The 26,128-nt window shown below is 38.6% G+C and overlaps 1 protein-coding gene across 6 annotated transcripts in view; it reads right to left on the bottom strand.

Moving 5' to 3' along the window:
- EGF (epidermal growth factor) overlaps positions 1–26,128 on the bottom strand; it is a 105,462-nt gene that overhangs the window by 29,618 nt on the left and 49,716 nt on the right. For 4 of the 6 annotated variants that reach the window (XM_049631035.1, XM_049631034.1, XM_049631037.1 and 1 more), the window contains exons 9-18: positions 25,983–26,108; positions 24,785–24,921; positions 22,068–22,216; positions 17,298–17,402; positions 15,586–15,809; positions 11,786–11,953; positions 10,720–10,872; positions 7,606–7,728; positions 2,363–2,479; positions 1,593–1,718 (exon numbers count right to left, since the gene is read on the bottom strand). In XM_049631035.1, coding sequence (XP_049486992.1) covers positions 1,593–1,718; positions 2,363–2,479; positions 7,606–7,728; positions 10,720–10,872; positions 11,786–11,953; positions 15,586–15,809; positions 17,298–17,402; positions 22,068–22,216; positions 24,785–24,921; positions 25,983–26,108 — 1,428 coding nt within the window. The remainder of the gene's footprint in view (positions 1–1,592; positions 1,719–2,362; positions 2,480–7,605; positions 7,729–10,719; positions 10,873–11,785; positions 11,954–15,585; positions 15,810–17,297; positions 17,403–22,067; positions 22,217–24,784; positions 24,922–25,982; positions 26,109–26,128) is intronic. The other 2 variants (XM_049631039.1, XM_049631036.1) reach the window with 1 other exon arrangement.

The following is a 26,128-nucleotide window of genomic DNA, read 5'->3' as shown; positions in this document are numbered from 1 at the left end:
GGCACTTATGTGCCAGGCATGGTTTAAAGCACTATATCTACATATATACGGAGAGGAAGGAAGGAAAGAAGGGGGAGGGAGAGAGAGTCAGAGAGAGGGGGAGAGGGAGGGGGGGAGGGAGACAGAGAGGGAGAATGACACACACACAGAAAACAAGAATAGGCCCATTCTTCCATGTGGCCTGAGGATTCCATGCCATCCGGGTAGTCTGGGCCATGATGCCCTGTTGTGTGCTCACTACTGGAAGGAGGTAGGTTAGTGACACAGTGAGAATCCAGACTACAATGAGTTTAAACATCCAAGAAAGTATACCTTCTTTTCTCTTCAAAGCAAATTAAATATAAAGCCTGTTTGTCTAAATTATCTATGAGCCTGCTTAATTAGAGCAGTGACATTTTCCTGACTGACAGCCAAATATGTGCTTAAAAGAGCATTTACAAATGACTGTGGGCTCCACAAAACTAATCTGATAAAGGTCTGATTTAAACCAACCAGATCCAGAAAACTGGTAGTTATGACTGATTTCATCTTCAACCTCAACATGTGGGAGAAAGCAATAGCATTTTAGTTTCTTATCGGGTCATCTGCCCCTCACCGTGAAAAGATTTGTATGTTTTCAGAAGGAAAAGAAAATACTGAAAGAGACATGTTAAAGCCCTGTTAAACTTCAGATAACCACTTCACTGGGCCATGATGGCTTCAGGCATGTCCCCACTTGTGCAGACTACTATGCTACTGACACCTGGAATGATGGCAGACATCCACTAATTGAACTCCCAACCCAAAAGCCACACCCAGATCTTGGCAGAGGATGGTAATTATGAAAAGAGGTCTTAATCATGCTTTACTTGTATCCAAATGTCAGTGACTTGAATCTCCCATCTTTTTTTTTTTTAATGTTTATTTGTTTTTGACAGAGACAGAGACAGAGTGTGAGCAGGGGAGGGGCAGAGAGAGAGGGAGACACAGAATCCAAAGCAGGCTCCAGGCTCTGAGCTGTCAGCACAAAGCCATCAGCACAGAGCCCAAGGTGGGGCTCAAACCCACAAACCTCAAGCCAAAGTCCGACACTGAACTGACTGAGCCACCCAGGTGCCCCTTGAATCTCTCATCTTTGAAACTTATCAAGAGACACCTGATGAACCCCTTCATAGAACCATTTTTCCTTTCTTTCATGCACATAGCAGTCACTTCCAACAGACCTACAGCAGCTCTGCAGTTCACCACAGTTCAACTGCCAAATTCAATGACAGTGAAAATGCTGTACAATTCCCCCGAGGATGGCTCGAGGTATAGAGTGTGGGTGAGGCACGGGGGTCACTCAAATCCCAGAGAAAGAAAGGCAGAGCGGCAAACCACCTCTTCGGGGTCTTGAAGCTGACGACTGCAGTCATAGCACAAGGGCACAAACCTGACTATTCATCAAGAACTGAGATATGTCAGTTTGAACATCACGCAACTTCTCTTTCAGTCCTAACATGCGTGGCACCTAAATTATAGCCTGTCTTCTCCTGACCCACCACACCCACCGTGTTTCATGATTCTCTGAGGCCTGCCTCCACCCTCCTCTCTTGGCACACATGCTCTCTTACCAAGACAGTGAATCCCATCTCCCCGGTAGCCTTCTGAGCACTGGCAAACGTAGCCGCCTTCAGTGTTGATGCACTTGGAGGAGGTGGGAGGGCAAACGGTGGTGCTTGTCCCACACTCATTTATATCTGTGGGCAACATGACCAACTAGTGAAATATGTACACAAATGAGAGTCATAGGAAAAAAGAAACATAAGTTCAAATACGATCTTTCAGCCGCTTGCAGATGCTATTTGCAAACGTAATGCAGACTCTGCATCTTGGTTGTAAAGTTGCCTTCTGAATCCGTTTCTACAGATTTCTCAGGTGTCTGATTAGCTAAGTATGTGTATATACATCACATTGTGCCAGAGTTTCAGACCATGAGAACTGAGATTTTTACAGTAGTCACTAACTTAAAATTTCAAGGCTATCAATATAAAATAGAAACCTATCCAGCAAAACCTCAGCTTTTAGGGGAGAAAGTTGTGTTGTCATTGGAATTGTTGACTTCATAAATTTGACTTGAACTCAAATTCATGTTTCTGAAGCTAATTATATTTTTTCCTTTAATGTCAACTGCATATATTATGTAATTTTAATATAAGCTCACTGAAATATAACCACATATCATGTGTTTCATATATTCTATATATACTATCCATTATCTTTTTAGCTAATATCAAATAACTTATTCAATCCTGTTGATTACATAAATCCTCTGGAGATTTTGAGTCAGTATTATCTGGTTCACTGTTTTCCAGATATTATGTGTATTGGCCTTTGCTCTTACCAGAACATAGTTTTCCATCGCCAGTAAATCCTTTCAAACACTGACATGTGGCATTTTCTCCTTCTGAAACACACTGAGCCCATGTACCACATCTTATAGGACCACAGTCGTCATTATCTGCCAACAGGGAGAAACCCATCAGATTATTTGCAGACCTCAGGGGGGAAAATGGACTTGACTGTTTGGGGTTCTACAGAATATTCCAGCACTTCCTTTCCTGAGTTCTGGGATAGTTAATCTCCAAATAGAAACAATTTGTTGACCTATAAGCTTTATCTATATTAAAGGATCCACCAGCCATATGTTTCCATTTACATGCTTTCAATAAGTCTCTAGTCTTAAAAAACTATTTGGTGTTCAAAGAGCCCTGTGTGAACTTGTTTATCATTTTTTAAAAACCATTTGCAAGTCTGAACCATAACATTCCTAGGAGTGAATGCACTCAAGTTTCAAAAGTTGTATTGTTTATTTGAGAATTTCCAACCATCATGACATACAATAGGGGTCAATATATTCTTATCCCTCAAAGAGACACAGACTAATATATAGCAAGTAGATCTGTGTACCAACATGGCAGAGAAACAATAAATAACAATTTATTATAATAACACAAGATACAATAGAAAGATTTATTGTCAATTTACTAAGATTATGTTTCATATATAAGAGAAATGTATGTCACAAGATTTATGCAGTGACTTGCAAACTTCAAGGCACTTTTACAAAAGTCATGAACCATGCAAACTAAATGCTGTAAATGGATCATTTCATTTCATACTCCATTGAAATGCAAATGCCCCAGGGGATGGAGCTACATGTTGAGCCATAAACATGAGCAAGTTTTGTGTTTTTTTTTCCTTTGACTACTCATGTATATAATCATTCTCCAAATGTCTCCTCTCTTTTGGAGTTGGGGGGGCCTGACATACCACAGCAGGATATGAACTATCATCTCTCTATTCACTGGTAAGTTTGCTCATCTGAGTACTGAAGAGGTAAAAGAAGCACTCTAAATTTGCCCATAAATAAAAGAAAGTTAAATGATCTAAGTAGGATTCAGGTTCCATGTGAATGTAGACATTGGGTAATTGCATTTGATTTGCTTAGCTATTTGAGTGAGGTTTCTCTTGTGGGAACACATGCCCTTCATTCTTGCTTGGTCCTCTCCTGTCACTCATGACTCTTCAAGATGGATAAGTTCAGACTAAATCAATTATATTTGATTTGGCATGCATTTGGAAGACTAGCGCTCAAGTCACAAGGCTGTTCAGTGTATAGTGGACAGTATCCAATTACCCAAGACATTTTAAATCACTTGCAGAATTGCCTTAAATTAGAATATGGCTCAGGATTTATTTGGTAACTTGCAAACCCCAAGGCAGCTTTTGCATAATGAAAAGCAATGGATGTGCCGTTGCAGGGGGATGGGCCATAACCAAAGTTTTTTCTGCCACAAACTTCCTCTGGAAGGAATGCCTAGGCTTCACATTCCTCTTCTCCAAAATATCCAAAATACAGGTGACACTTTTTGTCCAATCTACTTCACATGATTATTGTAAGGACTTGGGGAAAAAAAGTGATTTTTGTCTAAGTTTATTTATTTAAGTTAGCTCTACACCCAATGTGGGGCTCAAACTCATGACCCCAAGATCAAGAGTAGCGTGTTCTTTTTCTTTTTTTTTTTTAGGTTTATTTATTTATTCTGAGACAGAAAGAGAGCAAGAAGGGGAGGGGCAGAGGGAGAGGGAGAGAGAATCCCAGGCAGGCTCCATGCTGCCAGTGCAGAGCCTGACACAGGGCTTGGTCTCTTGAATCATGAGATCATGACCTGAGCCAAAATCAAGAGTCGGGTGCTTAATGGACTGAGCCACCAGGTGTCCCAAACTTGAAAAAACGTGATTTTTTTTTAAAAGCCTTGAGAATAATAAATTCTACACATATGTAAATAAGGACAACAAAGAAGAAGCGTATTGTGACCATCTGAATCAGAATTAGCCTGATCACATTAGAAAAGACTCTTGATGGGGCGCCTGGGTGGCTCAGTCGGTTAAGCAGCTGACTTCGGCCCAGGTCACGATCTTGCGGTCCGTGAGTTCGAGCCCCACGTCGGGCTCTGTGCCGACAGCTCAGAGCCTGGAGCCTGTTTCAGATTCTGTGTCTCCCTCTCTCTGACCCTCCCCCGTTCATGCTTTGTCTCTCTCTGTCTCAAAAATAAATAAACGCTAAAAAAAAAAAAAGAAAAGAAAAGACTCTTGATGGGGCACGTGCATGGCTCAGTTGGTTAAGTGCCTGACACTTGGTTTCAGCTCAGGTCATGATCTCACAGTTTCATGGGCTCGAGCCCTGCACTGGGCTCTGCACAGGCAGTGCGGAGCCTGCTTGGGATTCTCTCTCTCTCCCTCACTCTCTGCCTCTCCCCTGCTCATGCTGTCTCTGTCGCTTCCAAAATAAATAAATAATTTTTAAAAAAGAAAAGACTCTTGGGACTATTAATTAAACTAATAAAAGTAATTCATTTAAAAGTCCCTACTATATGCCAGATCCTAAAGAGAGCCACAGATACAGTGATAGAGAATATAGACAGGGGTTCTGCTTTCTTGTGTAATTAATTATTTAGGTACATGTGTGATAAGCACTCTCAAGAAACAATACCACATTCTAAGAGAGCTGAAATAACTCTCATCTTACCTGGTTAGGAGACTAAAAAAAGCTTTCTGAGAGATCTGAAGGATACATAGGACTTGAAAAGGTATAGAAAGAATACTGTGGGCTGAGAACACAACATCAGTATGTTATAGGCAAGGCCAGTATAACTGAAGCTGGCCATAGAAAGCTGAGGACAGGGGTCCAGAGCCTGGGTGGCTCTGTCCATAAGGTATGACTTTGGCTCAGGTTATGACCTCACAGTCCATGAGTTTGGGCCCAGTGTCGGGCTCTATGCTGACAGCTCAGAGCCTGGAGCCTGCCTCAGATTTGGTGTCTCCCTCTCTCTTTGCCCCTCCTCCCATTCATGCTGTGTTCTGTTTCTCTCTCAAAAATAAGTAAACATTTAAAAAATTAAAAAAAAAAAAAGACGAGGCTAGAAAGGCACACATTGAGGCTGTTGAGGTGTGTAAGGACTAGTTCATCCAGAGCCCAACAGGCCATGTTAAGAATTTTAAATTTTATTCATGAATTTAGAGGAACTCATTATTTTTGTAAACCTGACAATGAAACTTTTTTATGATTGAATTTCTTTGCCATCTTCTATGTAGATCTACTTGCTATATACCAGTCTCTGTGTCTTTGGTGAATAAGAATATATTGATACTAACCTAAAATCTCTTATACCATTTTCAAACTCTTTTTGGCATAGATATTTTGTTTAAATGAAATCTCACTACAAAACATAAATATGACCCTTAGCCTAACACAGGTAGAACTAAAACGTTATAGACTAAGAGAAAATAGAACACAGTTTAGATATGGAAAGAGGAGGTAGTTTTCACAAAGGCAATCAATTCCATCCATTCTGCACAAGGTACAGTACAGTCTCAGGTATGAAGCCAGACACAGCCTATTATACAATATATGTATTCCAATCTTTGGCCATCTCATCCTCCCCTCCATCCCACCCGTGTGTCTAATTTACTATCTGTCATTCATCTTGGTCTTGGAATCTCCCAAACATTAGTCTTTGAAAATATGCTCCATGAACCTTTAGGGAGTCCTAGCAACTTTGAAATGGTTCTCTATACTGCTAATATTTATTAATATTGTTTTATTCTATCATTTGTTTGCCTCCACATCAGACTGTGACCTTGGATGTCAAGGTTATTTTCAGCTCATCATGGTATCCCTAGTGCTTAGCACAGTGTGTAGCAAATAGTCACTAAATGAGGAATATTCCTAATGTGACCATGTTTTCCTGACTTTTTTTTCTTGACATGAAATAATTATTTGGTCCTAATTTTCAAAACTCTTTGGTAAACTCATTACATTAATATATCTTAGCTTCAGTTTTCAAATCTGTTAAGTGATGTGTTGTGATAAGAATCATATTAGAGGTTAAAGTAACTGGTAAACTCTAAACCTCTGTACAAGTTATTATTACCAAAAATATCCACCTCTGTGTTTGCATTTTATAAAAAAAAAAAATCACACTGATAAGTTCTTATAGGGAGAGGTAAGAGGTCTCCAGGCTCTGGTACACTGGCAAAGGAGTCTGCAGGCCACAAAAGTTGGATGAGCGCTTTAAGTGTATCTAAGATCTTGATGTGGAGCTTTCAAACTTATTTTTCGCCACAGATACTTTATTAAAATAAAATCTTGGGTCGCCTGGGTGGCTCAGTCGGTTAAGCATCTGACTTCGGCTCAGGTCATGATCTCACAGTTCGTGAGTTCGAGCCCCGCGTCGGGCTCTGTGCTGACAGCTCAGAGCCTGGAGCCTGTTTCAGATTCTGTGTCTCCCTCTCTCTCTGCCCCTCCCCCGTTCATGCTCTGTCTCTCTCTGTCTCAAAAATAAATAAACACTAAAAAAATTTTTTTAATAAATAAAAAAAATAAAATAAAATAAAATAAAATCTTAGCCAGAAATATAAATAAATAAAACATTTCAAAGTAGAGCTGCACTGATTACAGGGCAGAGAGCAGAGTGAAGAAGGGGTGGGGTTTGCAAAAGCTCTAGGGCTGAGCTAAGCCCAGTTTGAACACCATTGACCTCATGAGTAAATAGAATACAGAATATGAAAGAATGAGGCTCCCTAAACTTGTTACATACTGAACAAATTATTTCGTATTTTGGTGATAAACGTGCAGTACAGAAGAAAACAATTCAAATATTTGCCGTTTGTAAACTCTGAAGCAGCTGAAGCAACCAACTTACGTTTGCTTATCAGTTACAATCTACTTTTTCACACTAACAGAAGTATAGCTAGATGGGCAAAAGATAAAAAATACTAGGTATGGATAGGGATACACTCATATCTGTCTTGTCTTATTTTTCACCTTTGTTTCCAAGTTAGATTTCTTCAAAGAAGTTTCAGTTCAAAGATTCTCGATGAGTAAAGTTCATGTCCTGTCTAATAGGGAGCCATTTTCCTCAGGCACACGGTTCAGAAAAGAAGGACCAAAATTTGAGTCCAAAGTTTGGCTTCATTAGTTTTGTGTACATTTAGCCAAAGTTAGAGAACGAATTCAGGATTCTAATTAGAAGGATGGAAATTGTTGGAACCAAAGCTGTGTTGAGAACTCATCATTCATACCTGACACCATGATCTCAGCCACTAGCATATGTTGAGATTCTGTACTGTTATCTTCAGATCCTCTATTCCTGGATAAGACATCCAGTGGTGTTACTTGGTTACTTAGATCTGCTTCACTACCTACTGAAGGTCAAAAGATACAGTTAATTTACCTTTTATGATTCAAGAAAGTTTTGATTTTAACTTATATTTGTAGATGTTTGTTGGTTGTAATTTCAGACTTACTTGTACAGTAAGAACACTCAACTAGCAGTATCTTGGTGACTTAGAAAACCTCACCTGCTGTACCACACCCTCCCAGCTTCACTCAGTGCACTTGACGGTTGAGGGTAGGGAGAGACAGTGGGCAAAAAGACAAGACCAATTTAGGTACTGGCAAAAACAATGCATAAAATACTAAAATACTAATGGACATAATCAGCTCATAATCACAGCCTGCTATAAGGACAAATTAATACGATGATCTCCCCAACCTGCCTTCCATACATAGTCTTTCTCCTTTAGGCTGCTTTCAATACTTACTTTAGCCTTATTTTACCTATATTCAGAAACATGAAGGGGCACCTGGGTGGCTCAGTCAGTTAAGCGTCTGACTTCAGCTCAGGTCATGATCTTGCAGTTTGTGAGTTCGCGCCCCACGTCAAGCTCTGTGCTGACAGCTCAGAGCCTGGAGCCTGCGTTGGATTCTGTGTGTCCCTCTCTCTCTACCCCTTCCCGGCTCATCCTCTGTCTCTCCCCCTCTCTCTCTCAAAAATAATTAAACATTAAAAAAAAATTTTAAAAAGAAACATGGAAGGGTATAAACAAGTCATAATTTAACATAGGCATGGAACCCAGTACATGGGAGAAATTGATCCCCTAAAACACTTAGTGTGTTCTCTTAGTTCTCTAGTGGGTTCCCATTGCACAGAGTCCTTAACGTCAAAACTACTTTCACAAATACATGTTATATTGTTTGCCTTTTTTCCCTGTGTTGACTTTGATACTAATGGGGCAAACCAATTAGACAAAATTACTGGTGCCTTAGTATGAATTAAGGCAATGGCACAAAACTCAACTAACAGTCATGTCTTCACTGCACACATTGACACACACACACAGACACACACACACACACACACACACAGTTTCACTTAAAAAGACCCATGATGAAACAGTAAGAATTATTAATTTTTTAAAATCTCAACCATGGAATACTTGGCTCTTTAATATTCTGTATAATGAAATGGAAAGTATATATAAAACACTCTGTGTACACACTGAAGCGATGATAGTCGTCTGGAGGAAAAGCACGTGTGTAGCTGCAAGTTGAAACTAGCCTCTTTTTCATTGGACATAATTTTTACTTGGGAGACTGACAAAGTATGTTATTAACACTTGGAGATCTGGCAAGCACCTTCCAAAAATGAAGTGCGTATGTTGTTTCAAGAAAAGCAATCGACAGTACTTATTGCCAACGATAAAACTTCAGCTTTCAAGTGAAAAGTAGAATTCTGGAAAAATTTTCCCACTATGCTGAGCTTGACAAAATCTCAAAACTCAAGAGGCTTTCTAATGGGTTTGACGGTAATTAATTAGTGAATGTGACTGGATGTGTGTGTGACACTTGGAAGATATGCAACAACCTGGCCAGCCAGGTTTTTCAAATGACCAACATGATGCCACAAAATCACACATTGGTAAAAGAGCCACTCAAAGTACAAAACAAAAAGAAAACAAAACAAAAAAAAAACCCACTGGATTTTAAAATAACAGGTGACAAAAAGATTATTGATGTGGCTTCCGATTCCACATTGCGGCTAAGGTTTAAGAAACTACCACCTGTCCAGTTCTGATATACTATCAAAAGAATACAAAAAAGGCATCTGAAAGGCTATTAAATTTTCAATCCTCCCTTTTCCAAATCCACGTCTATGTGAGGTCAGGTTTTCTTCATAGGCTTTAACCAAAACAACACAACAAATTTAACATAGAAGCAGATATGAGAATCCAGCTGCCCTATATGAAGCCAGACTTTAAAGATATAAATGTAAAACAATGCTATTATTCTCCCTACATTTTTTTGTTCCAGAAAATATAGTTACTTCATTTATTTCCCTAAAAATATGTCATGTTCATACATAATAAAATATTATAATTTTAATAGATATATTTTTTAGTTTTATTTTTAATTCTAATAGCATAACTATTGGTAAATTTAACCCACATTAACAAAAGCTCTTTGGAGTTTTCAGTCATGTTTAAGAGTGTAAAGGGTCATAAAACCAAAAATATTGAGAACTGTTGTGCTACAGCAACAATTAATAGAAAATTCTGAAAATCCAAAATAACCAATTCTGGTCCATGGATAATTAATCCATTTGTTTGCTGTTAATCTACCACGTAACTTAAACCTTGCCTACCAGATAAATGAATTAAAGAATTTGTAAATAAAATTTAAATTCTCTTTGGTATGAAAACTTCAAGAGATGAATTCAAATTCTCCTTCATTATTTGCATACACATTCAAGGAAAGCAAATCAGCACACTACTGGTTACACATCACATTTGATTTACTCTTCTGTCCTCTTCCTCAAAAACATGATTAGTTATTTAAATGTGGAACACAAGCATTCTCAGGCTAGATTCCCTACACTTATTTAATATCCTAAAGTTATTTACTATAAAGGACTTTGCTTTTTCATATTAAGACCAACCATGTGGAAGGAAGATTGTATAGGACTACCTTTAAAAACTGAGGCCAAAATGTCTCTAAACATTATCTGAGGTGGTAAAATGCTAACATTTATTTCCAAGTTTGGGCCACTCCATCGTAAATGCGGGACCAGAGGGCTGGAAACTTAACATTTTGAATATTATCTTTTTTTGTTAATTTTACAACTGGAGGAGGTCAATTGAATTTAGTCTTTAATAAGGAGACTAAAAATAAAAAATAAAAATTAGGAGCCTAAACTCATAGAAAAGAAAAACAAAACAAAACAAACTTGGCATCCCTAAAAGCAGGGAAGCTTTTAATAATATAAAATACTAAAAATCAGCAAAAGCATATGATTGATGCAGAATTATATTCCTGAGCCAAAGTAAAATAATTTAGCCACATATTTATCATCTTACCTGCTGGTGGTATCTGATGGCCATTGAGAGCCAGACACATTTTCCCATCTGGGGCTTTCACAAAACCTTCACGACACAAACACTGAGCAGATCCAAACCTCTCTTTGCAAATATGTTCACAGCCTCCATTTTGGTGTAAGCAGGGACCTGATCCTTGTGGGGAAAAGAGGCACATTCACAGATGGGCTTGGAGATGAAAAGAGTGCCATTGATACAAATCACATTGTACAGCTTTTGGGGAGAGAAACTTAGTGTATCTAAATGGAGCCTATATCAAGAGCTATTTCAGAAGAGCTCCTAAAGGAGCCAGTTCTAAGATAAGCTCAGAATGTTATTACCTTATGAGTATTTATTGGGTATAGCCAGTGCTTTTGTTCAAGAAGCTCTTTAGGCAGATGTGATCCTTATTTCCTGACTCATAATCTAGTCAAACTGACAAAGGGCAATTCAGAAGGAAGTTACATAGGACACTGGATAATGCTCACTCACTGGCACTCTCACGGGGTGGGGAAAGGCCCCAGTATAGATAGAAGCTTCCATTGCAGGTGTCTAAATTGCACCCCCAAACCCTGACCTCCCTTTCAGTGCCTTTAACCCAAGCATCCTTGAAAAGGAACATTTAATAAAAGCTGGCCAGGAGAGGTAAAGATGAGACTGGAGAGATAAAGCCCAAATTCAGTACCAGATTGTCTTAGTTTAAACCCAATCCACGTCTTACGGAATCTTTTTTTTTTTTTTTTTTTTTTTTTTTTTTGAGAGAGAGAGAGAGAAAGAGCACAAACAGGAGAGGGGCAGAGAGAGAGGCAGACATGAAACCCGAAGCAGGCTCCGGGCTCTGAGCTGACAGCAGTGAGCCTGATGCAGGGCTCAAACCCACAAACTGTGAAAGCATGACCTGAGCTAAAGTCAGACACTCAACAAACTGAGCAACCCAGGTGCTTCCACATCTTACAAAATCTTAACATCTACCCAAATTAGTGAGAATCCCCCTCCTCTTCTCCCATCAAACAATTAAAATAGTTGCAGATTCCAGCCAAAGAAAGACTGTGTAACATGTCCAGTGTACCTGGTTTTGCCAATGGATGAACTATAACCAGTGATGAAGGCTTCAGCATGCTGCCTCGGAGACGTACCCTATTTTTGCCAGTCCTCTTGTTCACCCTTATTACCGATGGCATAGTCCAATCAGAGAACCACACGTGATCCTCAAACACAGCTATAGCAAAAGGGTGACCTGGAAGCAGTTTAAATCCATTACATACATCTTGTCTCTGCCATGATTATTTTTAAAAGGACAAGGCTTACAACATACACAACCCCTACACCAAATCATTCCTTTAATATAGCTGCTAAGCAAGATACACACCACTACTACACCTGCATCAAGAAGAACCCACATGATGAGCAAACATCATCTTACAATGCAAGCCCAGCGCTAGGAAGTCCTAGCACTGTTGCGCACCATATGGGGAGTGGGAGAATGTGGGTTGATTGACAGAATATCAAGAAGAAGACCAGGATGGGAATGTTTCCATGTTTGGTGATTCTGACAGTACAGACTAAGCTTCAGAAAGTGATTTTTACCTCTCTTTGCATTAGGTTCCTTGTCTTTTGAATGGCAATAATAAGTACTAAAGTCATAGGTTGTTTCAACGATCTTTAACAATTTGAGGTAATTGAATAGCTGTCTCTTTAAATTCCCATTTCCAACAACACATTTTGCTGCATTGGACCCTTACCTCCTTTCCTATATCTCTTGTTATGCCATATTAGTCCAATGACCTGTGCTCTTAGTCTCTTTCTTTCTGCCTTCTCTTGAAATTTGTCTGTCAATTATCTCTTTCTTTTACATCTTTACTCTCTTCACTCTACTAGCTTCCTTCCCTTAGCCGATTAATATCCTCATCTCCTTGGCCCCTCTAGCATCTTTTTTGTCTTTTTCTTTCCCTTCTTAGCCAAAGTTTTTAAAAGTCATTTATTATCTACTACCTCCATTTTCATGGCTCCTATCAACCCCTAAGTGGGTTCCCTGACCCCACCTCAATTAAACCACCTCGCCATGCTCCTAGAACTGATAAGATATTCAAGTATTTATAGTAAGCAAAGAAACGTTGTAATACACTATCTCAAGTGGTTAGAGGCTAAGCTAGGGAGCCCCAAATTGGGAAGCTTTAATCATGTCCAGTCACATTTTCTGGGACAATTTTTGTTTGTTTGTTTGTTTTTGTTTTTGTTTTGTTTTATTTTTGCAAATAAGCAATGGATGTAATGTATTAGAATAAATGTCTCCCTCTTCTGGCAGCAGACTCAAATGACTTGTCCTGGTGACCATGAGTCTCCATCCATCATTATTGACCAGGGTCTTTAAGATGTATTTTAGTTTCTAGTTCTTCGTCCCCAATTAAAGCTAGAAGTCCATCAAGGAAATTCTTTTATATAGCTATAAGGTTTCTTTGTTATGGTAAAAAACATCTAACATAAAATATATCATCTTAACCTAAGTGCACATTTCAGTAGTGTTACGTACATTCACTTTGCTGTGCAGCCGATTTCCAGAACTTTTTTATCTTGCAAAACTGAAACTCTATATCCATTAAACAACAACTTCCCATTTCCCACTCTCCTTAGTCCCTGGCAAAACACCATTCTACTTTCTCCTTCTATGAATGTGACTATTCTAGAGACCTCAAATAGATACAATCATACAGTATTTGTCTTTTGTGACTGGCTTATTTCACTCACCATAATGTCCCCAGGGTTCATACATGTAGCATGTGTCAGAATTAGCTATGTTTTCTTAATCTTTTTGAAAAAAATTACTTTTCTTAATTTTAATATTGAAGTATAGTTGATGAGAATTAGCTATGGTTTTTTTGAACAAATACCTCACACTAGACATAGTCCTCTTTATTTTTTAAAAAAGTTTATTTATTTATTTTGAGAGAGAGTATGTGCAGGGGAGGGGTAGAGAAAGAGGGAGAACTCAAGAAGGCTCCACTGTCAGCACAGAGCCCAACGTGGGGCTTGAACTTATGAAACTGTGAGATCACCACCAGAGCTGAATTCAAGAGTTGGATGCTCAACCGACTGAGCCACCCAGACTCCCCTTCCTTATTTTTTTAATAGAAGAGCCACAGTTGAATGTTAAATTCAGAACGAATTCCTTCAATCTTTACATTAAATATACTGAGCTAAGCAGCTGAGAAGTTACCACTTATATACCAGTAGATGGCACTGTAATGATGGAAATGGTCATTTAGATATTTTCATATCAAATATTTGATAATAGCTTTTAATAAGAAGTTGTATAGTCATTAGATTACAGCAGCAATAGAAATCATTCACAAAGTATCTGTTATGCGTTTGGTTTAGCATATGGTATCTTTACATTCTGGATAGGAATTTTCAAATTCCTTTATACTTTCATATAGCAAAGCTATAATTTCCCATTTATTTGGGTGATGTATTTTTTAAATAATATACGCCCCCCCCCCAACTAGACTCCATGACTTCACAGGAACCATATTCGTTTTACTCTCTACCGTATGTCCACTTCCATCAAATGATTCAATAAATATCTGTTAAGTGCATGGATAGTTTATGGTCATACGTAAGTTTTTAACTTATTGTAAAGTGTACCTTGAATTTTTAATGAATCTTGTAAGTATATAAAATGTTCAACTATACTTATGATCTGTTTACTGTATAATACAAATCTAGAAATTCATTTCCTCTAAATCAAAAAGAATGGACAAAACAATACCTTATACAGATTATTAGTTAGATTCTTCATAAAAGAGACCATATTTTTGCATCTTCTCAACCGACCAATTTCCAAATCTCCAAAGCATATTCAGTATCTCCCTGGCTCTCATTTTAATATTCAGTCTGTTACCAAATCCTCTCAGGTTTTCATTCACAATGATTTTTTAAATACTCTAGTCCTCCACTCCACTTTGACATGGCAATGTTCTATCCGAGGCTTTCATCAGCTCTTGACCGGACAACTGCTGTAGCCTCCTGACCAATTTCCTTCCCTCGGATTTCAAGCCAACCCTAATACTGTTCCTTAAGTGGTTATGCTGAGGTACCAGTCTTATCATATACACTTGCTGCTTAAGAACATGCAATGGCTCCTGGTACATTCAGTATTTCTCTTTCAACATTTAGCATAGACTACAGCATTTTAAATATATTTATGAATATATACAACACTCCATGCAAAATCTGGAAACTATATTTATTATCCTTTGCATATAAATGTTTATTCATTAGTCTCTAAAGGTGATACTATCACAGTTGTACAAATGACATTGTCTAAAACATAAGAAATGACAACAAACCAAGTTCTTATTCTTAAGAGATCTTAAAATTTTTAATATTTTCCTTCTGATTTGGGGAAATCTTGGCAAAGGGAAATGATTATACGCCACTACGTTTTATCCAGTATTCCAATATGAAGGTAATCTTTGTAGCTCAGGAATCTCCCAAGAAGTCTGTCAGTCTGTCTCCATGCCTTTTTTATCATATGGCTGAAGGAGGAGGACACCTAGGGGTGAGTGTGTGTGTAAACATATTTTGTGGGGTTTGTTTGTTTTTATTTGAGAGAGAGAGAGAGAAAGCAGGGGAGAGAAGAAGAAGGAGAAAGAGAATCTTAAGCAGGCTCCACTTAGATTGGAGCCCAACGCAGGGCTCCATCTCACAACCCTGGGATCACGGCCTGAGCCAAAATCAAGAGTCAGACACTCAACGGACTGAGCCACCCAGGCACCCCAAACCCATTTTGTATTTCACACTCATTAACACTCATCAACACTCGTTAACACTCAGGACAAGATTAAGAAATCACCCATCCCAAAACCTCACCTACATCGTTCTGGGCAAGTCTTTGGCGTTTTGAACCATCCAGATTGGCCATTTCGATCACAGACTGCTTGGCATCACACCAATACAATTTGTCAGTTAAGTAATCAATCGTTATTCCACTGGGCCAGACCAGATCAGAACTAGCTATAACCCGTCGGCCAATGCCTTGAAGGGAAGAACTTTCAATTCGTGGATTAATCCCCATATCAGTCCAGAATAATCGCCTTTAATCAAGAAAGCATACAACAAATAAAATTTGCATGAAAAAAAATCTTTCATTCTTTCATCACTGAAAATGTCAATGTAAATCACTTTAAATAGAATAAGCTGAAGTGGTACACTAAGGAACATAGAGAGTATAGCAGTGAACATTAGACAAATAATTCTCAATAGCAAAAATTATCTTTCCATGTAGAGCATCTTGGACAGGAAATGCTGAATTAAGGTTTAGGTCATTGGATAAAGAAGAAATTATTAGTTTGAAAAATTTTACTATATTACTAATTGAAAGTGTGTTCAAGAGCATATTCTTAAATTAGTGTTTCATGCTGCAAAAGGCAATAAATAAAACCTTGTTAGCCTGTCCCTCTGCCATGCATATATAAAACTATATATGTTAAATTACAACATAAAGGGAATAGCATATTTATCTGTTACCTAATTTTATACAATGTACTCAGTTAACTTGGTCAGTTTTAACTTCCATAAATCAGATGCTGAGGCACACTTTTTGTCATATGGTTCATTGCCTTTTATACTGGTTAGTTTGGAGATGGTTATAGTCCCACTTTTTTAATCATATGGCTGGCTCCAAATCAATTATCAATTATTGCCAGTATATTGTTTCCCGTAGACCATTGTAAAACTTTCATTAGAAACAAAATAGGGTTAGTCTTTAATCCTTCTGTTTTAACAAGTAGGAAGGAATCCATTATTCTCCTTAATTCTCTAAACCTAAACCAACATCTGTCACCAATATGTTGCTAATTCACAATTAACAATATAGTCTTCTAATCTTTCAGAATTTCTATTTCCACATGTCTAAATCTAGGAATAACCTATCATTTGAACTCATGTTATAATTTTTCTAAATAGAATTCATAAGCCATGCAATCTAAATACTATCCTTCACTTGGGAAATCAATAATGTAGATTTTTAAAGAAAGTACTTAAATGGGCTTGTGTCTAATTGAGTAATGAATTACAGCCCACTCCTTTTTTAAAAAAAAATTAAATTTGTTTAAAATGAAGGTTATCTTGGGGCGCCTGGGTGGCTCAGTCGGTTAAGCGTCCGACTTCGGCTCAGGTCATGATCTCGCAGTCCGTGGGTTCGAGTCCCACGTCGGGCTCTGTGCTGACAGCTCAGAGCCTGGAGCCTGTTTCAGATTCTGTGTCTCCCTCTTTCTCTGACCCTCCCCTGTTCATGCTCTCTCTCTCTGTCTCAAAAATAAATAAATGTTAAAAAAAAAAATGAAGGTTATCTGAATAATGAAGTTTGTATGTAAGAATAGAAAGTCAAAAGACATTAAAAGGATGAGGAAGTCATGCTAACTATATCATTTCTGAAAATTTGAACAAATTTCATGGATTTTCTTGATTTCTGATTCCACTGAACACCTGAGGTCTTAAGACAAATTTTGGACACTAGTATATCAAACATGAACTGTCTTATGACTTCTATGGGAAAGTGTCTTGTTTTTACAAATGCTTACTTGGCCATTGGATGGACAGCAATTCCTCGTGGCTGAGAGACCTCCTCCTTGATGATTATTTCACGATGCTTTCCATTTAAATCACTCCCTTCAATGAGAGATTTCCTAAAATGTATGTGATAAAAAGGAACTTATTACATCAACTTTACTTTTTTTTTTAAGTTTGTTTGTTTATTTTGGGAGAAAGTGAGCGTGAGTGGGGAAGGGGCAGAGAGAGAAGGAGAGAGAGAATCAGAAGCGGCTCCACATTGTCAGTGCAGAGCCCGACACAGGGGCTCAAATCCACAAACCACATGATCACAACCTGAGCCAAAATCAAGAGTCGGACGCTTAACCAACTGAGCCACTCAAGCACCCCTACATCAACTTTACTTTTTAAATAAAAATACTCCTTTTCTCTGTTACTTACTGAAATGCAAAAATAGGCATTCTAAACTACCTCCATCACATGTGCATGCACACACACACACACACACACACATACACACACACAGGTCAGGACATACACCCATGAATTCTACTTTTCTTACACAGTCTTTTAAATAGCATCCCATTATTTATCCCACGCAATTAAAATACACGGTGAAAGGATAAGGTAAGAGGGACTGTGTCAGGAGGCTGGCAGGGACAAAGCCAGGGGTGTAAATACCACCAACCCCTTTTCTTCACAGCCTCCCAGCTCCTGCTGAACCCAATGAAAGCCAGAGGACAGGTCACAGATCACAGGAAAGAGAGTAGGCCTCAAAGGGCCACAGAGACAGCCAGCACAAGGACAGCATGGAGAGAGTAATGTTGACTTAATTTTCTTCCATATGATTCTAAGACAAATGGGAGTACTGAAATATTATGTGGTATTCTTTACATTAAAAAAATAATAACCCTTTGGAATCTGGCAGGGGAGAAAAATCCTTGTCTCCTCATTTTTCCATTTATTTTTTAAACAAACCTTTATTGTCAAATAACTACTGAGCACTTACTGTGTGTCAGGGATTGGCCTAAGCATTGGAGACAATAGTAAACAAAACCTTGTTTGTTTGTTCGCATAGAGCTTAGAGTTCAGCAGGAGAGGGAAAGAGAATTATAGTACAGAGAATGTAAAGAATGCAGTCGCCAGACTCAGGGCAGACACCTTATTGCAGCACACTTTCACCCTGTGTACTAACCTGGGCTTCCCAGCAGCATCCAGGAGCAGGCAGGACCACAGGCAGAGGGGACAAGAAGAACCACCCTTCCCCACCACATGCTGTCTGCTCAGCCTTTTCCCTACTGCAAACTAGAAAAGTATAATTATCTTTAATTCATTCAACAAACATCTGGAAAGGCCTAGCTCTTGTTCTTGTGGACAATGTCTGCATGAAACAGGCCTACCCAGAAACACAGGGAAGAACTATTTTCTCTTCCTTGTTCTGCTAAACACGAAGGAGATCTCTGTGTGGTTTATTTGAGCGCACTTTCTAGCCACTCGGTTGGGAAGGGGCTTCATATATTCCCCCTTGCAGGTTATGTGAAGGAGAGAGGCAGAGCTAAAACTGGCTCAGGGCATGTGCTGGTCAAGTACACTTTGCAAACTACCAACTCAAGACCCTGATAATCTGATGTGTACTCCAGGGCCACTTTTATTTATTTATTTTTTTTAATTTTTTTTTTCAACATTTTTTATTTATTTTTGGGACAGAGAGCAACAGAGCATGAACGGGGGAGGGGCAGGGAGAGAGGGAGACACAGAATCGGAAACAGGCTCCAGGCTCCGAGCCATCAGCCCAGAGCCTGACGCGGGGCTCGAACTCACGGACCTCGAGATCGTGACCTGACTGAAGTCGGACGCTTAACCGACTGCGCCACCCAGGCGCCCCTCCAGGGCCACTTTTAAAAGATAATTCTATTCCCAGATGAAGTGATTGTCAGAAAGGTACTGCTGGGTGGAAGGTATTTTTGAACTCAATGTGTCAAATTCACTCAATCACAACTGTCACTGAGCCTGTCCCTTGGTGGGAGGGAAGGAATTCTGAGGCCACTTCCTTGTGACCAGGGGAGATAAAACTGTCAGTTCTGATCTCACTGGTACATCATCTCTAAATTCTTACTGTTTTGAGCAGGAGTGAAATGATGAGAATCAAGACGGACATAAGCTCCTGACCCTGGATCTGTCTTAGGCAGGTCTCCTGCAATTTACTTTCAAAGCTCCCTAAGGGGTTCGCCCAATAATGTACTTCTATTTGATTCAGCCAGAAAGCAAATCTCTAACTCTGGTGTTGGTAATGAGAAAGTAAAGACAAGCACGGACATTTGGGTGCAAAGGAGTTCGAGCATGACCCTTTATCTAGTGGAGCATCTCTCTCTTTTTATCCATTATCTAATGGGTCTCAATGCCACTGGGATCCTCCAAAACCCACCCTATTTCCTGACAGGATTGTCCATCCAGAACCGTGGAAGAGCGATTTATACCTCATGGTAGTTTTTTTTTGTTTTTTTTTTTTTACCTCAGAAGAAAGAGCAAACATGTTATTTTTACCTTCCTGATGCATTTTTTACTGGGCATTTGACTTCAAGAATTAGGATTCCTTAATGCTAAATAATAGCATTACCAGTGGAATGATCAATTAGCTTCCTGCCTATGTTTAGATGATAATTTGAATCTGTCTTTTCCTAAGCCAATATAAACTGTAAGCATCCACTCTGGTTCTTTTAACTGGTTAAAAGTTCCCATATAATCTAATATCATGAACTTGGAATCTCAGTTATTTGAATCCAATTTCTAGCTAATATCAAGGTTTTCAAACTATAAACCTCTCATTTCCAGACAAATTAAAGGTTTTCTTGTAACAGCTGCCGTTAGAGGGAAGAGGACTTAGAAGGGCTTGTTATTACAGAACTCAATGAACTAGGAAATTTGAGGTCTGGATTCTCCAGGACAGGGAGGTGTGTGACGATCTCCTGAAGGCATTGCCTTGTTGTAGGTACCACGGGGCTATTAATCAAACACTGTTAAAATTAAAGGTGCCATGCACATGTGGGAAATATGAGGAGACCCGGCATGCTCAGAGAGGCCAAGAGCGCCTGACATCTGCTGTCCTGATCAACGCTTACCCTTCTGAGAACAGCCGTGTACAAGCTCTGTTATTATGCACAGCTGACATTTTAAAACGTCCTTTCAAGTAGGTTCAACACAGAGGAGGCTGTTATTATGATTTTTATCATTACCACAACTGAAATTCCAGATCTACTTCTTGCTGGCTGCTTGCCATCGGGAAAGTTATTTTACCTCTTTAATTCTCAATGTTTTAATCTTTAAATTGGGGACAAGAAAACTTACTTTTTCAATAGTGTCATCGATATAAAGCTCCTAGCACAGTGTCTGATGCACTTTAGTGATTCAATAAATAAATATCCAAAAAATAAAGAAAGAAACGTTTAAGCGAATGAATGAATGAATGAAAATATACTTGCCCTGGATATAAAAGTACCATATTATTGATAACTGTACAGCACACCATACATCTGGCTAATTTTTAGAACACCATTTGTTTCCCATGGATTATCTAGACCAAAGAAGATTTTCTGGAACATAGAAAACCTACCCCCAAGCATATAAACCTGTTCCCTGGAACTTGGAAGGAGTTCTGTGTTGGGACCACTGATTTCATAGAGGTGATATCCTAATTAATTCTATCTTCTTTTGCTTTAACACAGTTGTGTAGGTACCAGATGTTCAGGTTGTCTACCATTACATTTCATTACTTTAAGTTACTCTGAGAAAACATCCTAGAGCACAGAGCATTTCCAAAACCGTCCTGTGACAGCTGCCTGTACTCTCTGGTTAGCTACCTATCTCAGAAGCAAGGACTGGGCTCTCATGAGCACACGTAAGAGGAACAGCCCCTTCACCCATCCCTCTCCCCCATCCTTCACCCTCCTCCCCCCACCCCACACCATTCTGGGAGGCTCACACAGGCCACACACACACCAAATGCAGCTGCCCTTCCTGCAGCCCCAAGAGCAGTGTGCCCAGAGGGCAGAAATATCACAATTTCTCTCTAGTCCTGTTCTTTCCCACATAAGGGAAAGTAGACCATCTCTCCAATCTCATGAGGACTCTCCTCACAACTCCCACGTAAAGCTCTGCTCCCTCCTTCATGCTTATTAACAAGGAGCCAGCGTGTGGATTCTAGTCTATAAAATGAGGGGGTTTGGCTAGTCAATCCCCGAAGCCCCTTCCATCACTCGCTCTGGATGTGTACAACCCTCATTTGGCATTTATTTATGTATGGCCTTATTTATACATCTCTTGTACTGATAAGTAGACCAAGCATTTGTACTGGTTTTGCCTGTGTACGTGTGCCTTAGCTCCCTGGCTAAATTGTAAGCTGACCACAAAGATGGACAGCTCTTCACGCTCCTTTGCATTTCCCACAATACCAAGGACAGGGCTTTATCCATAGCAGGTGCTCAAAGGATGCTTGTTGATTGCATTCAGACAGGCTTTGCATTTCTCTGATTACCACAGCCTGAAGTGTGAAAACACATGCTACTTCCTTGGTCCACACAATTCTCCCTTGGATACAGATCCAATCTTGATGAAAGGAGGAACATCCTGCTTGTTGGTGTGGGGGAGTGGAGGGAATATGGACAGCATTAGGAGCATCTTTCCTCCAGTCCCAGCCAAGTGCCCAGCAACAATTTCTTGAGTACAAAGTGGAGGATGAGGTCCGCGGTATTATCTATTCCATCACTCCCATCCCACATGGCTTAAAACTGAAGGTGGAAGCATACCCTCTGTCTGTCCAGTAGAATTTACGGTCAATCCAGTCTATGGCAAGACCTTCTGGCACATCTACTGCTTCCTCAATAAGCCTTTCTCGCTGAGAACCATCCATATTAGCTCTCTCTATCCACTTCAGGGCTGTATGGGCAAAATATATCTACAAAAAAGAACACAGGCATTTCTCTCTGATTTGCTTTTAAAAAATTAATTTGGAATATATACAAATGGAGTTGGTAACCTTCAGATCATACAGTGTAATCATTAAGAGCTTGACTTTGGAGATAGACACACCAGCAACTGAATTCCACCTCTGTTGCTTCCCAGATGTCTTAGACTCTTGGTTTCCTCATTGGTTAAATGGGGATAATGATACCAAATGCATTCACTGATATATATATATATATATATATATTCAATTATATATATATTCAATTATACATATATATTCAATTATATATATACTCAATTATATATATATATATTCAATGCATTCACTGATATATATATCACAGATATATATATATATCACAGATATATATATATATCACAGATATATATATCACATATATATATCACAGATATATATATATATCACAGATACATATATATCACAGATACATATATATCACAGATACATATATATCACAGATATATATATCACAGATATCTATATATATATCACAGATATATATATAGATATATATATCAGTGAATGCATTTGGTATCATTATCCCCACTTAATCAGTGAGGAAACCAAGAGTCTATATGTGATATATATATATATATCTCCTTAGACCTGTGCTTGACACATATTTCTATTGCTACTTGGTAGTTTATTAATCTTTGATCATTGGTTAATAACAAAGCCATTATACTTGAACTCTAATGGCTTCTATAGCCTGAAAGTGAACAGTGATGAGCAAGCAGTTTAGTGGCAGCTACAAGCTGGGCTGTGTCTTCTACTGCTCAGTCCACTGCACTGCATTTCACTACAAGTCAGGAAACACAGGTTCCTTTCCTGGTTTGGCCCTTATTTATTTAATTGTGCTGCCCAAGTCATTTCACCTCAATTTTCTCAACTGTAAAAATGACAAAGTTATACTAGATATTTGCCAAAGTTTCTTTCATCTCTAACCACATTTAATTTCATTTTAATTAATCCACCTTGTTTAACAGAACATACCTTGCAGGTGCAAAGCTCTTTTTCAGTCTACTATGCAGACTAGCAAACAGATACCAGAATTTTGTGAGAGTATTAACCATGAGTCAGATGACAATTTAATGATAGCATGTGTGGAATTTTAGCTGTGAGTACATATATGCACATAAACCTGTAATCAATGATGAGAATGTTCATAAACATTCATTATCTAATGAGCTATCATTAGATAAAATAGAAAAGGTTCTATTCCATAACACAAAAATGGGTACTTCTCATATTAAACAACACTAAGCTAGAGCTCTTCTCCTCAAACTCAAATGCGCACATGAATCACCCGGAAATCTTGTTAAAATACAGATTCTGATTCAGGAGTCAGGGTGGAGCCTGGGAATCTGCACTTCTAACACGCTCTAGGTGACATTGATACTGCTGGCCCAAAGACCACGGTTTAAAAAGCAAGAAAATGAGAACTGGACCAGAGAAATGAAAACTAGCCACATGACTGCAAGTTCATTCTAGGTCTCTTTATTCACCTTATAAAGAACGCTGACTGTGTAGGAAAAAAAACTAGTTTGGTAATAAATGAATCTTGAACTGATTGTTTCTATTAATTATTTCTTTCTGTTAATATAATTCTTCCATGGAATTATCTAAATTCAGTTCAAGAAAAGAGAAGGATTTTTCGCTAGTGTTTAAGTACAAAACTTCTATTTGCAAATATAGTTATATTTGGCTATCAATCCATAGCAATTAAACAAAGAGTTGATTTGCTTCCCTCTGCCTCTTTTGACCATTTACCAGACTGCTTCCTTCAAATCAGGAAGAAACAAAAATACAAAGTTTAAAATTCTAGGAATTAATGCACTGTCTCGTAATAATTAAATGATTAATTAAGCGCTATGTAAATTTATAATTATTGGGCGATTAACCTCCACAAGACAGTGTAACATATCATTTCAAGCACACTGTAACCTAGCACAAATATGACCAGAAATTAAAGATCAAATGGTCAGTTGATTCAGGTGATAATACAGAAATTTTTAAAACTTCATGTAAAATTGATTATTATATAAACAATGTTGTAAGACTGTCATTCCCACGTGAGTCATAAAATCTGTTTTTCTGATTGCCATGATTAAGAGGTCATTGAATTCCATCTTTAAGAACTTATATTAAATGCAGATTACTAACCCATACTTGCAATGTCCCACCCCCACCCACTCCTTCCCCTATCAGTGAATAACTAAAAACCTATTTATGGCAGTCTTCCTATGTGTATGGCACTCTGCTAACCTCCCATCCTCACCTCCAAAGATGAAACTAAATTTAAGATTCTGCCCAATCATTCCCAATAAAATGGCTGAATCACAATAAGGACCAAGACAGTGTTATGAGAACAGGAACACCCTTAAAATTTGCCAAACGATGTTCCTACATTTCTCTGTGCCTAATCATTCTGAGCTTAGCAGAGGATTTTCAAGTAGCTCAGGTCATCTGTTAGGATAAAATCCTCTACTCTGTCCTTAAAGCACAGCCACATCTGTTCAGGCGACAAAACCATACCTTATTTTCCACAGGGTCGTGATCAAGGGCAAAAACCATTCCCATTTGCTGGCTGAGCAGGGATCCATAATCTGTTCCATCAAAATGCACATGTCGAATATCTTGAGAATTGGCAAACAGCAAAAATGGCTGTGGTCCTGTTAACCAGATTCAAGTATGGCTCTGTTTAAAATATGCCTTGGAACCCAGAAAACACTTCTGACTCTTCCTTTTCATTGTACCCGCTTTCTGCAGTTCTCGTCTTCGTAATTTCCCACCAGTGTGGTGTAGGTTAAGACAGGCAAGACGATTTCTTGTATGAGGCAACATTTTACCAGATTCCCCTCTGTCTAGGTGCCAGCTTTTAAAGTGCAAATTACTTGTCAAAAGAGCCAGCATCAAATAGTGAACACCAGAACTAGAAGACGCAAGTCTTAGTGCCATAATCTCCTTGATTCACACATATGGAAACATATTAATATTAGCAGATTCATGTCCAAATAAATTCATGTCCAAATAAATACACTTAGCTGGCCTGGGCACTTCTGAAAAGGAGGCATGATTATTTGAGTTAATAACAAGACCCCTGATAATTTTCAGAGCTCAGATTACACTATATTCACTAAGGCCCTGAGAAGCTAAGAGTATTGAGGTCTAAGGCAAAACTCTGTAAGCTCATCATTATGTGATCCCAGATCACAGGCATAATGAACTTTGGGAGAGATGACATTAATTTCGTATAAACCTAGGATTTCTAAAGCTGCTGAGGGACACAAGAGATACAATGTCAGAAGATGAAAAAATTGTTCAAGCATACAACTACATATTAAATCTTGACATAAAAAGGACAGAATTTGTCAAAGTCTTATGATAGCTACATTCACTGCAGAGATGAAAATCAAATCAATCAACAAATATTTATTAAACATCTCTAAAGATTATTCCGGTCATGACTTTCACATATACTGGCATCCCATGCTTGATGTTATGGTAAATATTTGCTGAGTGCTAACTGACTTAGAGATATTCCTTAAAATGATTATTATTTATGTGATTCCTATTTATATTTACAATGTGATTTTGTGTTCCATTTCCAAAAATAAAAACTCAGACTTTCTACTCAGAAGCCAAAAGCGATTTAACTCTCCATCTTTCTAAATAAAATGTTTTCACATAATCTTTTTGCAGAGACACACGTTCAAACATCCACAGCACTAACCTGATGCTGCACAACTTTTTTTGTCCAGTTGTAGGTCATACCCAGGAAAGCAACCACATTCCCAGGATACTGGGCTAAGAGGGAGGCAGAGTTGGCTACATCCACCATTATCGGGTGATGAACAGCCTATAAAAACAATCGCTTGC

The sequence above is a fragment of the Panthera uncia genome, chromosome B1 (genome assembly GCF_023721935.1).
Source record: "Panthera uncia isolate 11264 chromosome B1, Puncia_PCG_1.0, whole genome shotgun sequence".
Lineage (NCBI taxonomy): Eukaryota > Metazoa > Chordata > Mammalia > Carnivora > Felidae > Panthera > Panthera uncia.
The sequence above is the reverse complement of the archived record's forward strand: the minus strand, read 5'-3'. Positions and strand labels throughout refer to the sequence as shown.